The 14,859-nt window shown below is 40.9% G+C and overlaps 1 protein-coding gene across 3 annotated transcripts in view; it reads left to right on the forward strand.

Annotated features, from left to right (window-relative positions):
* The window catches only part of PLXNB2 (plexin B2), a 339,781-nt gene that overhangs the window by 264,865 nt on the left and 60,057 nt on the right, over positions 1 to 14,859 (forward strand). For all 3 annotated transcript variants that reach the window (XM_081211372.1, XM_081211370.1, XM_081211371.1), the window contains exons 11-14: positions 1,649 to 1,751; positions 2,462 to 2,563; positions 6,474 to 6,566; positions 7,832 to 7,910. In XM_081211372.1, coding sequence (XP_081067498.1) covers positions 1,649 to 1,751; positions 2,462 to 2,563; positions 6,474 to 6,566; positions 7,832 to 7,910 — 377 coding nt within the window. The remainder of the gene's footprint in view (positions 1 to 1,648; positions 1,752 to 2,461; positions 2,564 to 6,473; positions 6,567 to 7,831; positions 7,911 to 14,859) is intronic.

Raw genomic sequence — 14,859 nt, forward strand, 5'->3', positions numbered from 1 at the left:
TGCCTAACCTCATTCTCCATCCTGTCCAGCAAACCCAACGTGCATTCAAATATTATAATAGTGAAGTCTCTTGAGTGAACTAAGTGTTCCTATTTTATTTGCACAGTACTTTTGCTTCCCTTTCATCAGGCTCCACAAAGCATATTACGAAAAACATGCTGCCCTGCTTCATCTTTCCGTATTGTGCGTTCACCATGTCTTAATTCTACTGCATTTGATCTTTGATGATATAATATATCTAAGACAGGCATGTCCAACATGTTGATCGATCGCGGGACTGGTTTTGGTCAGGGGTCAGCAAGCTTTTTCAGCAGGGGGCCAGTCCATTGTCCCTCAGACTTTGTGGGCAGCTGGACTATATTGGGGTGTGTGTGAACAAATTCCAATGCCCCACAAATAACCCAGAGATGCATTTTAAATAAAAGGACACATTCTACTCATGTAAAAACACCAGGCAGGCCCCACAAATAACCCAGAGATGCATTTTAAATAAAAGGACACATTCTACTCATGTAAAAACACTAGGCAGGCTCCACAAATAACCCAGAGATGCATTTTAAATATTCATGTAGAAACACGCTGATTCCCAGACCGTCCGCGGGCTGGATTTAGAAGGCGATTGGGCTGGATTCAGCCCCCGGGCCTTATTCTGCCTACCCATGGTTTTGGTAGGCCGAGAGAGTGAGAAGCCTGGTGCGCTGCAACTGGCTCCTCAGATCTGTGAAACCTAATATCTAAATATCGTTGGACTTTTCTCATTTGTTTAGTTAATTGTCCATCTAGCAACTATTTGGCTCTGCCATGATGATATCCAAACATAACTACTGTATCTGTGAAATAAAGACCCCTTTGTTTGTTTGTTTGTTTGTTTGTTTGTTTGTTTAATAATTTTTAATGACTTTGGAGGGGGTGGGAGAAAGGAACGCTTGCTGAAGAATGACGATGGGAGACTGGGGTAGATTGCTGCCAGTTTTTGATACTGGATAGTAGATCGCAGCCTACTTGAAGTTGGACATGCCTGATCTAAGATTTCTTTTTCTTCTGTCCATCATTGTTTTGTCAATTTGACACTTCGGGGCACAAACATACTGGGGGGTTTTTTCCATTTACTAAGGAACACTCACCCAAAAATGAAACTTATGAGTCCCTGGATTGTATTAGTAATAAATATGTTCTAATATCCAGAGTACTTTCTGGATCTTGGTTTCAAACCACTTCCTTTGAGCTTTCCATGCTTCTCAGGTCTACCATGGGAGGAGAAAGTATCGCCACAGCTGACCAACTTTCAATATCACTTCCCATGATTAGAAATGTTAATGATTAAGTGGTGTCTTAAATAAAATATATAAATTAAATAAAAGACATGGCCATCTCAGGGACATGGCTCCTTTCAGATTTCTGAATTTCCCATTTACTTTGTGGTGGTTGTGACTTTTAAGTCATTCTTGCGAAACTCGTGACTCTGTTTCAACTGGAAACCCAGGAGACAATCCCTGGACTGTTTGTGTGGCAGCTGACAATCCACAATACAATTTTGTTCTCTGAAAAAGTGGAAGTTATTTATTGCTATATGAAATGAAATTCTAAGGAAGCCTTGTAAAGGGAAGAAAGGAACAACAAATCTCAACCTTTTGGCTTATCCATACAGGTGTTATTCCTGTGCAAGCAGTAGATGGAATTGCCAGTGGGACTGGAAAATCCATACCTGTGAGGACTCTTCTTCAAAAACAGATGTGATTCAGCAAAATATGGTAATACCTTTAAAAGTAGTATGAACAGATCTTATTTAAATACAGCAATACCTCTGGTTATAAACCGTCCTCCTTGCGAACACTTCGGGTTACGAGCTCCGCTAACCCGGAAGTAGTTGCTCCTGGTTGCAAACTTTGCCCCGGGATGCGAGCGGAAATTGCACACCGGAATCCCCATTAGTGAAAGCGTGCCTCAGGTTAAGAATGGTTTCGAGTTGAGAACGGACCTCAGGAACGAATTAAGTTCGTAACCAGAGGTACCACTGTATTTAAGTGGTGTTTTCTATTTTATTTTTGTTTGTTTGTTTGTTTTCTTTTGTCTTTTGTAAATAAATTGGAAAGGAATAACAACAATCTGAAAGTAACTTCAGGGGGGGGGACTCTGGGGGTTTTCCTAACTCCTTGGTGGGGAATGGAAATAAATATTGGAGTGAAGTGACTGGGAAGCCGTTCAATGTTTTCTTTTCAGTCCATTTTGCTGTTTTACTTAAATGGCTGGAAAGGAATTTCAAGAATGGGAATGAAAGTTCAGCATATGCTGCAGTCATTTTTAGCATGTCTAATTTGAAAAACCGTAATCAAATCTGTCACTAAGCATGAAGATCTTCAGAACAACAAAAATTCAATTGTCCAAAGTAGGTGCAGATGTATTGCGATATAATATTTCTAGTTTTAATTGCATATGAAAATGTTTTGTTTTTTTCTCCTAGGCGGAAAAATGCCCACACTTTCTAGATCCCAACCCTAAAATAATACCCATGGAAGTCTCAACAAAAGTATCTTTTGAAGGAAAGAATCTGGATTATTATGAGGTAATGTTCACAAAGTGCTTGAATATATTTTAATATTATATACCTCTCAGCAGTTCGTGAACAGTGTCCTCTTCTGAAGTCTGCTGTTTACAAACTCCTTGTGCAAAAAATGTTACACCGTTCTAAATAGACATTGAACAATTCCTTGCATACAAGACTGATGATTTCTTTAAGCTTGCTTTCATAAATATTTCACAAATATAACAATAGTCTTCAATATTATACAGTTGATGTGGGTAAATAATTAAGAACATGTATGCTTTTTGTTCTTTGATTTACTTGTCGTGTTTGTTGCATTTGACTTAACGTTACAATGAGCAGAGAAACGTATTTGTCTAGTTTATATCTTTTGTTGAAGTGTCTGCCGTATTTTATAGCTTCGCTCTGTTGCCAAACATTCCCCCCCCCCCGACATTTGTCAGGGATGATAAAACTGTTTTTACTTTTCCTCCCTTCCCCATGCTAAGCTGAAACGTTTTTGGTGTTGCGAAACATCTCTCATGTGTAATGTAAGCGAATTATATGTGTGTCTCTTAAATCAGTGGTTCTTAAACTGCTCTTTAGCTGTCGCTGTCATAGTTGCCCCATTTTTCTCCAGGATGAAGGGGTACGGGGTCTCCTGATTAGAAACGGTTCACTGGTGTGGAGAAACAATATTATTATTATTTATTGAGTTCATATACCGTCCTATATCCAGAGGTCTCAGGCCGGTTCACAGAAAAGATCACAACATATAAAATCAGAATAAAAACAACAACCAAATAATACTCCCCACAGAAAAGAGCCACATTTTTAAAGGGTATAGGATAGTCTTTGCAGTCATGAAGAATAATGAGGGTGTTCCAGATGTCCAGAAAGGCAACCAAGTCTGTCCCTTCTGCTGCTTCTTCATCTTGTTCCTCCTTCAGCCATCTCCATTCCTTCTAGAAAATTCCACCACACCTTCTTTGGCTTTGTACCTCTGCCTCAGTGGCTGTATCAGAAGAGCTGTATCTGAGAAGTTGCATCTTGAACGTAACAGTTCCTGGAGCTTTGTTGGTCTATGTTTATAGCCTAGGAACAGCGTGATACTTTTATGTGAAATGCAGATTATTATGAAATAGTCCATTAAGAGAGGCTTTGCTCATTCCCCAACGGTCTCTGTCGTAAAGGCCCTTGAGAGGTTAGTGTTTCGCATTTAATGGACAGCTGCTCTAAATGTAGTTTGGGGCTTCCTATGCCTCATCTTGGATGTAGCAATCAATATTTCTGCGGTTTTAATTACAGGATATGGATATGGCTGCAGTAGGAAAAAAATGGAAAAAGGTTAGGTGTGGGTGCAGTGCAGCTGTGTTGAGCTATAAACAGGAATACATATGTAATCCTGTTCCCTCTGTGCCAACACGTACCCTTGAAGTGATGTGCAGGGATGCTCTGTGAAAGATTTGTTATTCCTTAATGTATCCTCTTCTGATGGTGGTTTGTCTGTAGCGCCAGAAGAAGTACATTTAGCAACAGCATGGAACAACTACAGCCATCCATTCAACTGTGGCCTCCATGTTGTAGAAAGCAATATAGTAGCAGTAGTACAGTGGTACCTCGGGTTAAGTACTTAATTCGTTCTGGAGGTCCGTTCTTAACCTGAAACTGTTCTTAACCTGAAGCACCACTTTAGCTAATGGGGCCTCCTGCTGCACGCCACCGGAGCACAATTTCTGTTCTCATCCTGAAGCAAAGTTCTTAACCCGAGGTACTATTTCTGGGTTAGCGGAGCCTGTAACCTGAAGCGTATGTAACCCGAGGTACTACTGTACATCCTTTCGAACTAACAGGATCTGCTAATGGAAGAAACCTTTCTGCATTAATAGAACATAGAGAGGGATGTTCCCACTTGCCAAACAATCTAGAATTTAGCATGCTACCTAGACACCTTTATACTTTACAATTTAATCTCCCGATCAAAACTATTCAGTGGCACCATCATGGGTCCAGCACCACCCCTTTAAAATCACTGCAACATTCCTGTTTGGTGCTGTAAAGTTTCTCTTGAACTTTAGATTTTGGATTACATCAACATTTCTCTTGCCTGAGAGCCTGTCAGAGCCTTCGTGCCGCCTTGCTTCCTGAATCTGCTACCTGCTCGAAATTTCTTTAATTAAAATGTTTTTTTCTCTTCAGTAACCCAACTTACACTTTGAGTTCCTTTCCAAATACATCCTAGTCGTATTGTGGAGAAGTATCTCGCCCCTGAGAAGGGCAATATGAAAAGGGAATGAAAGTGAAAGATGCTGGGACATTTCTTGCCACCCTTCTCTGTAGTTTGCCTTCCCTGTTTCCCACACTAATGAGTAAGGCAAGGAGAGGAAGAAAAGGCAGAGAATCAACTCTTCCCTCAAAAAAATTATTCTTGGGTTGGGACACCTCAGGTCTTTCTGCGGCAACCTCTCAGCAAGCTACCTTTTTAATGACTTTCTCAAATTCTTTCTGCTGTGTGTTCAAGAGACCCCTTTCAGCACTGTGACATGGCTGAAATGTAGGAATTCCTCATTTGGCAGTTCATAAGTTGGTTATTTTGGCTGGGGAAATAGCATTAAGAGCACATACAATGCAGATTTTGTGACTACACTTTCGCTTTCTCCACCGGCTTCTTCTTAGTTCATTCTTGCTTCATACTTGGCTATTGTTTGGGAATTCTGCCACTTTCTCGGAAAGCAGAGAATTCCTGCTGTATTTACAAATGCCACTGTCAGCTCTTTCTAATTTCCAGATTGTGTTTGTAAATCTATAGAAGCTTGATTGATTGATTTTTAGATCTTGGTAAGAGCTGAAATTATCATTTTGGACAAACTCGTAGTACAGAGTTTGATGATTATGATTTCGATTTCTTACCTGTGCTTCACCATAAGGTCCCAGCATGGGTTATAGCCATTTTAAAAAGACAACATTAAAATCAGTTTACAACAAAATATCTTAAAATCATTTGTTTTTGTAGCTATTGTATTGTTTCTGATTTTCCTGAGAGCTCTCCTGTTAGCTAAGGTTGAGAGAGAGTGAACTTCACTGAGCTTCAGATTCAAGCGGAATAGCAATGGGATTGGGGCCTGGAACCCTATACCTGCACTATGACGCATCTGAGTTCCCTTTGCTTATATTGCACTTCCTGGGTGTGGGGTAATGGCTAGTGCATAGGCCTTAGACTAGGGAAACCTGGGTTCAAATCCTTGCCTAGCCATGAAGCTCACCGAGCCGGTCACTGTCTCTCAGTCTAACCCACCTCACCAGGCTGTGAAGATAAATAGAAAGGTGGGATTAAAAATGCACCAAGCAAAATTATTCTTGCTTTAAGTACTCCTATGGTAGTAATTTTAATACTTTGTACACAAACCAAGTCCTGTCAGTCACAAAGTTTGCTTGTGCCCCCTCACAGTGATTTCCTTCTGGCACTGTGGAGTCACTGAGTTGGGCTTAGACTCCTCCTGTGATGACAAGTGCAGGAGAAAAAATATCTTCAGGACATGGGTACAGAGAGGCCCTTAAGATGGGTTGGCAAGATCAAGCCACAGTCCACCAAGGCTGTTCCCCAAAATTGTGAGCTCCCTGTGAATTGATTTTTCTGAGAAGTAAGGATGAGATTTGTGGGGCACAGGCCTTAATATTGCCTTCCCTTGCCTTTGGAAAAGCACTTAGAGGAAATGTTTTGCATGCTTTCCATCTCTTTTTGATTAAAAATTGTTTGGAGTCATCTACTTGGAGCATCAGAAAATGTTGTAAAGTCCTGCCTAAAGAGCCTACACTATCTGTGTTATAGTTGTGGTTGCCAGTTTAATGATTAAGGATGTCAGTTTGATCTAGTTTTTTTTTCCAGAGCTGCTCAGTGAAACTACTGTTTGCCTAGTGCTGGTATTCTAAGTCCAATATCTTTCTCTTACAGGGTAGCGATTTCAGAATTGGAAATAACCACATTCAGTTTGAGACCAAAGTGGAAAAAGCATCTGATGGAACTTTCTTTTTTCAAATCCAACCGGTAAATATCAGAAATTGTGGGGTGGGGTGCTTACAGATCACTTTCTCTCTTGATTTCTTCAAGGCTGAGCAACATTCAGCAATGAGCTCACCTTTCCACCTCCTACAGTCAACATGTTGGTTGTCTTCAGACTTCTCTCCTTCCCTCCACTGCCAGCTTTGACACAGAGATATCGGCTTCGTTAAGCCAAAGTTTCCCATTACATCTAAACTCTGGAGTACTGGCTTAATGTTGATTATCAGGCACATAAGCCATTGTCCCATTTTGTTGGGCTGGCCAATATACTATGAGGATGGAGATGGAACAAGCTGGCTATGACTTGATGTTGGTGATAGATGTTAAGCTGTGGGCGAACATATCAGATGACACAGCGATTCTTCCAAAGCAGCTCTTTATTTGTAAGCTGGAACAGAACTGACTGAGGAGCTCAGTCAGCTTGCTTATATAGAGCTCCAGAACAATTGTAACTGTTGCAACTTTCTAAAACTATCCAATCACAGAACGTCACTTTTTGATCCTTCATTTGCATACAAACTATCCAATCACTGAACATTACTTTCGATCCTTCATTTGCATAACTATCTACAGTATCCCCCTGCTGGCCCAGGGTGAGAACATCAGTACATAACAATAGACCTAAGATAAAGAAATGATAAGATCTGTGCTGTTGTTGAGATTGTTAGCCTTGGCTGGTGAATCTTGATGAGATTTTCCGATTTTTGCCATTCACTTTTATTGAGGCAGTCAAAAATATATCTATACTTTGGACAAACGCATAAGGGACACAACAGGATTGTTAAAATTTGCTCACGGGGAGAGGGCGATTTGCTGTGGTCGCCGCTAATGCATTTTAGAATGAAAGCCATTAATGTGTGTTTGTGTTCAAATTTTCTCAGTTCTTTGAAAGATACATTTGTTTAACACCCACTGCAAACATGACTAAACATTGCACTTCCCCTTTATGTGTCTTTTGAAAATGAGATATTATTATATACACACACATATATAATCATTTTCTGTTACATTCATCTGTTTCCCATTCTTTGGGAAAGGTTACAACTATCGTTGTTCTGACAAGTGTTATAATCGTATGAATGCATCTCCTAGTAGAAGTATGTGGTTGTCGTTATTTGTGCCATCATTTTGAAGATACAGCTATCACAATATGACCTTGGAAGTAGGTAGCTACTTGATTTGGGATGAGTGAGTTAAGATATAAGATGATTTCTAATGGAGATAACCATTGTCTTTTCTCCTCCCTTCAGAGTCATGTTGAAAACGAAACACTACCACTTAGCTTATACATTAAGACGGATCAAGGCAAGATTGATAGCAAACTGATTGGTAAGTACATAGTACAGGAAAGGGAAATTAAAAGTACCAAAATCTTATATATGCAACTTTTAAAGCATTTCACTGTTCTAATGATTGCATATTGTGGTACCTTGGTTCTCAAACTTAATCTATTCTGGAAGTCCGTTGGACTCCCGAAACTGTTTGAAAACCAAGGCACAGCTTCCGATTGGCTGCACTTAAGCAGAAGCCTCATCAGACATTTGGCTTCTGAAAACTGTTCACAAACCAGAACACTTACTTCCGTATTTGCGGCGTTCGGGAGCCGATTTGTTCAGCAACTAAGCCATTCAGGAACCAAGGTTTGACTGTAATTAGCAATCCATCAGCTAAAAAAAATCTAAATAATGTTGCCTTGAATAGGCAATGAATATTACTGTTGTGAACTTAAATATGTATTGTCTTGGCTTGCTTGCTGGGTATGAAAAAGCTTTCCCCCACCCACCCAAAATTCCATCCTTCAAGTTTTCTGATAATTTCTCCCAAGTTATGAAGCATCTCTGCAACACTGCTGCATCTCTGCAAAAGTGGCCAGATCTCGAGACCACAGTATAGTTTTAATCAAAAGCTTTGCATCAAGCATGTCAATAAATGGCCACATTTTTTTCTCTAGAGTCAAATGCTATCACGCCATTTAGAGTCAGCCAAGACTTGCTCTTCTGTGCTGCTGCTATTGCTTCTGCCTCTTCTCTGCTTTAGATCAGTTACAGTGGAACCTCGGTTACCATTTTCTGTTCCGAAAGTCCATTCTTAAACCAAAACCGTTCTTAAACTGAGGTACGCTTTCCCTAATGAGGCCTCCCGCCGCCAGTGCCCTTCCACCGTTCAGATTCCGTTCTTTGACCGAGGTAAAGTTTGCAAACCGGGACACTACTTCTGGTTTTGCGGAGTTCGTAAATTGAATCATTCGTAAACAGGGCTGTTCTTAAACCGAGGTACCACTGTAATTAACTTTGGGCTTTTTTCTGATTACAGTCCCAATGTTGCAACTATTTTTGTTCAGGCAGAGGCCCAGTGCGACCAGTGTGTTTCCTGGCAGGCAGAGAAGTCCATGCACAATGACTAATTATGCTAGAAAGAAACCAGGCATGACCTTCCAAATGCTTTTTAGTAATCCTTTTGCTTATTACTGTGACTCAGTGACACTTATAACTAATGTTGGCTGTGCTGATCAATCTTGCACAGCTACAAATCAATCTTTAGGTATTGTATTTAATAGATTTGCTTTTTAATGGATGTTGCAAATGAAAATCATTGTTCAAGACCTCTCCTCTTTTCCTATAATGCTAATATCTCCCACCCAAACAATATACATCATCTTCCCGTATAGAATTACTGCAAACCTCTAATGTATTGTGGCCACATAAAAGACAAATGATATTCTAGAATGCATTTGATATGGCATTTCCAGTAAGGACTGCAGAGTGTTTCTACATTTGAATAGCACACTGGCAACCTTACCCTTCATCCATTTTTGGTCAGCCATATTCAAGCAGGAGTAACCTGGAATAAATGGAAAGAATTACAGAAAGGGTTCTAAACTTTATAGGGATGCTTGAGGATTTTGTCCAGTCTTTCATTTTAAGCGAACCAACCTGATTTGCAGTTCACAAACTAATACATGGATTGGATTGGATTGCCATTACAGTGGTGCCTCGCAAGACGAAATTAATTCATTCTGCGAGTTTTTTCGTCTTGCGGTTTTTTTCGTCTTGCGAAGCACGGTGTCGGAAAAGTTTTGGAAAAGCTTCAAAAATCACCAAAGTCTTCTAAAACCTCAAAAAAGGCTACCACACCGCGTGCTATGAGTTGCTCCTCGAAGTCAAGTCGCAACTGTATTCACGGTTTTAAGAAAAAGGAAACAAACTTGCAAGACGTTTCCGTCTTGCGAAGCAAGCCCATAGGGAAAATCGTCTTGCGAAGCAACTCCAAAAACCAAAAACCCTTTCGTTTTGCGAGTATTCCGTCTTGCGAGGCATTCGTCTTGCGAGGTACCACTGTATCCTTGAGTTTTTTCATCTCTCCAAATTCTGTGACATAGCTCAAAAAGTGTAACATAATGTACATTTTAGGGTGGTTTACTCAAATGAATACTATATGGGGAAAGTACAATAGGAATATTTCAGTTTTTAGCGTAACTTTAAAAAAAAAAGATTGCAGAAATGAGATGGAACAAAGTTATTAATGAGCACATACAAAATTGGCATGGACCAGAAATTGACTAAATAAAAAAATTCCTTCCAGTAGCACCTTAAAGACCAACTAAGTTAGTTCTTGGTATGAGCTTTCGTGTGCATGCACACTTCTTCAGATACACACTGTGTATCTGAAGAAGTGTGCATGCACACCAAAGCTCATACCAAGAACTAACTTAGTTGGTCTTTAAGGTGCTACTGGAAGGAATTTTTTTATTTTGACTATGGCAGACCAACACGGCTACCTATCTACTACAGAAATTGACTGTCATCCCACCCTAGTCTAGACTAGACGTTATTTTCGTTTAAAACACTTCTCATCTTAACAAATGAGTGATGCTCTGTTATATTCCCAAAGTCATGCATCCATATGTTATATATACACTTTCCCTCTCCCTCTCTTTAATTGATTAATGTTCATAGTCTGGTTGGTATCAGCAGGGCGCAGCTTAATTTTATGTCCATTCTGCCCACATTCATCTCTGTGGTTTACTATGAAAAGCAGAAGCTGAAAAGAACTGGGGAAGAAGTACCTTTTTGTACTAGTGGTGTCCCAATTCCCCTTCTCACTTTCTTGCCATTTGTGGGCCCTTAATAGAGCTGAATTTAAGTGCACCACACTTTGAAAAATAGTTACTTTGGTCGTTCTGGTTGCTACTACAGAGAAGGTGAGCAATTATTGAATTTCCAAATATAAATGAATCCTTTCTTTCTGTAGCACATTTAGAGAATACCAAGTAGCATTGGCATTTAATGTATTTTTATAGCCACTGGAGACTTAGAGCAGTATGAAATCCAATATATCCCTTTTATCCTTTGTCCTGTTCTATCAATGGTTTCACAGCTAGTACCTAAAGATGATGGATAAGGGTTGGAATCTAATGGCTGGTTTGCTGCTGGTACATTTAACAACCTGATCAGTAACGAAACTGATTAACACTTTGAGCTCCGCCGCTGTATTGTGTGTGACTTGGAGAGCTTGCCTTTCAATACATTACAAATCTAATTTGGAGGCAGTTTGAGTGCTGGTTTTTGCAGACACAGACGTTGTTTTCAGTTCTCCACATATAGATGAAAAATATAAATTGAATCAGTTAGTCAGACACAGCAGTCTCTCTGGTTAGCTGCTGGTATACTTTAAAAAACACACCATCTAGGGTTTTCATATGTCTGTAATTTTCTGGACTTACATGGTATTTTTCCCTCATAAACAGTGTATGGGTGGAAATCGCTGAAATGTCTGGGAAAATCCGGATGTATGGGAGCATATGTTAGAAGTGTAGATTTTGGCGAATTTCATTAAAAATAGTTCAAAAACTCTTTTTTTGGGGGGGGCGGACTAAAAAACTTCAACTTTTGTGTCTGGAGTTTCACTTTTTGAAATATGGCAGCCCTAACACCATCTATAAAAAAGAAATCAGGGCAGGGCATGACGATGGCTTGAGGGGTTATGGATTGACAAATTCACTGTTCTGGAAGCCAGGCTAACCCCATATTCCTAGGCACTTAAATGATTTGGGGCACTGGCCAGTAGATGTATTTGAAAAATCTCTCTCTCTCTCTCTCTCTCTCTCTCTCTCTCTCTCTCTCTCTCTCTCTCTCTCACACACACACACACACACACACACACAGGTATACCACTTGGGGGAAAACATTCTAACATGCATTTAAATAAAGAACCTCTTTAAATGTTATAGAATTTTAATTTCAAGAATTCAGTTAATAATCTTATTAGTGTAAGGCTAAGAAAGGCAGAAACCTAGCAGTTCGAAAGCACGTCAAAGTGCAAGTAGATAAATAGGTACTGCTCTGGCGCGTTTCCGTGCGCTGCTCTGGTTCGCCAGAAGCAGCTTAGTCATGCCGGCCACATGACCTGGAAGCTGTATGATGGCCCCCTCTGCCAATAAAGCGAGATGAGCGCCAGAGCAACCCCAGAGTCGTCCGCGACTGGACCTAATGGTCAGGGGTCCCTTTACCTTTACCTAAAAAAAGCAGAGCCTTTTTTCTTATTTTAGCTGATAAATCAGGAGAGAAAAAACATTTATTCTTCCTTTTCTTGCTCTTTTTTTAAATATTTCCTATCTGTTGAAGTTGGTAACTTTGTGGAAAATAATTGGGGGAATGTGGGTTTCTCAGATTACTTGCCATATCACATTGGTTAACATGAGTTCTCTTTTCCAGCCCCAATATGCTAGCCTTGTAGGCTCAGCATAAGCTGTTACGGTCAGGGCTGGCCCTGCCATTAGATATACTGAGGCAGTGGCAGCAGGGTGTCTGAAGACAAATGTGTGTGTGCCACACAGCCTGACAAAACCCCCTAAGCCAGCCTACGGTAGCAAAGGATACATGGCTGTATCCCACTAAGTTATACAGTGGCACCTCGGTTTAAGAACAGTCCTGTTTACGAACGATTCAGTTTACGAACTCCACAAAATGGAAGTAGTGTCCCAGTTTGTGAACTTTACCTCGGTCTAAGAACGGAATCTGAACGGTGGAAGGGCACTGGTGGCGGGAGGCCTCATTAGGGAAAACACACCTCGGTTTTAGAACGATTTCGGTTTAAGAACGGACTTCCGGAACGGATTAAGTTCGTAAACTGAGGTACCACTGTACAGTGGTACCTCGGGTTACATACGCTTCAGGTTACATATGCTTCAGGTTACACACTCCACTAACCCAGAAATAGTGCTTCAGGTTAAGAACTTTGCTTCAGGATAAGAACAGAAATTGTACTCCGGCGGCGCGGCAGCAGCAGGAGGCCCCATTAGCTAAAGTGGTGTTTCAGGTTAAGAACGGACCTCCAGAACGAATTAAGTACTTAACCCAAGGTACCACTGTACTCAGACTAGACCCATTTCAACTAGTGGACCTAATTTAGTTGTGCCCATTATTTTCAGTGGGTCTGCTCTGAGCAGGACAACCCTCAGTCCTATTTCCAGAAGATTCAGCTACCAATCTGGTAAGCTCTTGCACATTACAGGAAGTATTGCCATCTTGTGCTTAGACTCTGGCGGTCAGTGCCTTGACTAGCCCTGGTCAACCTTGTTCAGTTTTCCATCCAGTTAGTCTTTGATTGCAGGACAAGCATTGAAGTCTTGCTGCTCGGCATCATGTATACGAGCGTATTACCTTGAATGGGTCAGTAAGCAGATTATGTCTTGCAACCGAAAAGGAAACAGAACCCAAGTTTCTTATTCACAGTTAATAAATAAGCAAGCTTCTGCTCAGCTAGCAAGTTTAACTACTTTGAATAAACACAGTGGGTCATGCTGAGCAAGTGGGTGCTATTTGTAAAGAAGACTGGTTTCAGAACACAGTAATGCACTGTAAATGTTTTTTAGCGTAATGTGAGTTATTCCAAAATTGTCAACTCTGAGGACTCTTTCCCATTCCTCCCATGCTAATCAGGAAGGTTAATTATAGCTTTGTTGAGTCAAATAATCAGAAGGGAGCCCTTATATTCAGGTTTGTTTGTTTTTTAGCTAGGTAAAGGGACCCTGACCATTAGGTCCAGTCGCGGTCGACTCTGGGGTTGTGGCGCTCATCTCGCTTTACTGGCCGAGGGAGCTGGCGTACAGCTTCCGGGTCATGTGGCCAGCATAACTAAGACGCTTCTGGTGAACCAGAGCAGCGCACATAAACGCCGTTTACCTTCCCACCAGAGCGTTACCTATTTATCTACTTGCACTTTGATGTGCTTTTGAACTGCTAAGTTGGCAGGAACAGGAACCGAGCAATGGGAGCTCACCCCGTTGCGAGGATTTGAACCGCCGACCTTCTGATCGGCAAGTCCTAGGCTATGTGGTTTAACCTACAGTGCCACCCTCTACTTAGAACTAAAATGTTATAGTTAGTAAACTTGAGCACTAATTGTTTCCAGTTAAGTTGGTGATCTGACTGCTTATCAAAAACGTGCTCAAACACGAAGTCTTGAGATTCGTTGCTTCCAACTTGGTTCATGGTCCTAATTATACAGCACCCTGGATTTACTCTGTGTGTTCTGGAATTAGGCCATGATGCTCTTCAGTCATGTGTGGAGTATGGCTTGGATCTCAGAAGGACTCCAGATATTACAAATTCCGTTCTTAACTTTACCCCTCAGTGAACACAAAGCTGTTACAGGCTTAAGAGGCGCTCTGTTTTCCTCTGTGATTCATGGCCATGATAACCAGAAGTGGCAGGGCATCCTTTATCACGGTTCCAGTGCTCCCCAGTACCCTCCCAATCCTGGTCTCTGACCCCATCCATCAACCTTTGGTCCTTGCTGCAGGACTCCTGGGGTGGAGACATAAGTTGAACCATCTTGGCGTGTATATGAATATATATTATTGCACTACGCTGTCTGAATTCTGCTTTTCACGGCACAACAATAAGTTTCTGAACTTTTGGAAGCTTTAGTGTGGTCTGTTTATCTTAAAGTTAACTATGAATAGCTATCTGTTTTTGCTCCAGACATCTGAGATTGATTAGAAAGCTCTCCAGACAAGAATGAACTTGCATATTGAAAAACCTCTAAACATAGCACCCCTGCAACTCTCATTGCCCTTCAACCCATGTGTATTTCATTTGAAATAACATCTCAGCTAGATCTAAATCTACTGTTAACAAAGGAACTTCTTCTAGTCACTTATTTTTCAGTTCCCCTGCCAAAGGTAGAACTGTCCGACTATTTGCCGTCCTGACAGTTCAGGGGGAAAATGTGCTAGTCTGTGGAAAGGCTAATCTGCTAAGCAAATACATTGGTA

Source organism: Podarcis bocagei, assembly GCF_964188305.1.
Source record: "Podarcis bocagei genome assembly, chromosome: 10".
NCBI lineage: Eukaryota > Metazoa > Chordata > Lepidosauria > Squamata > Lacertidae > Podarcis > Podarcis bocagei.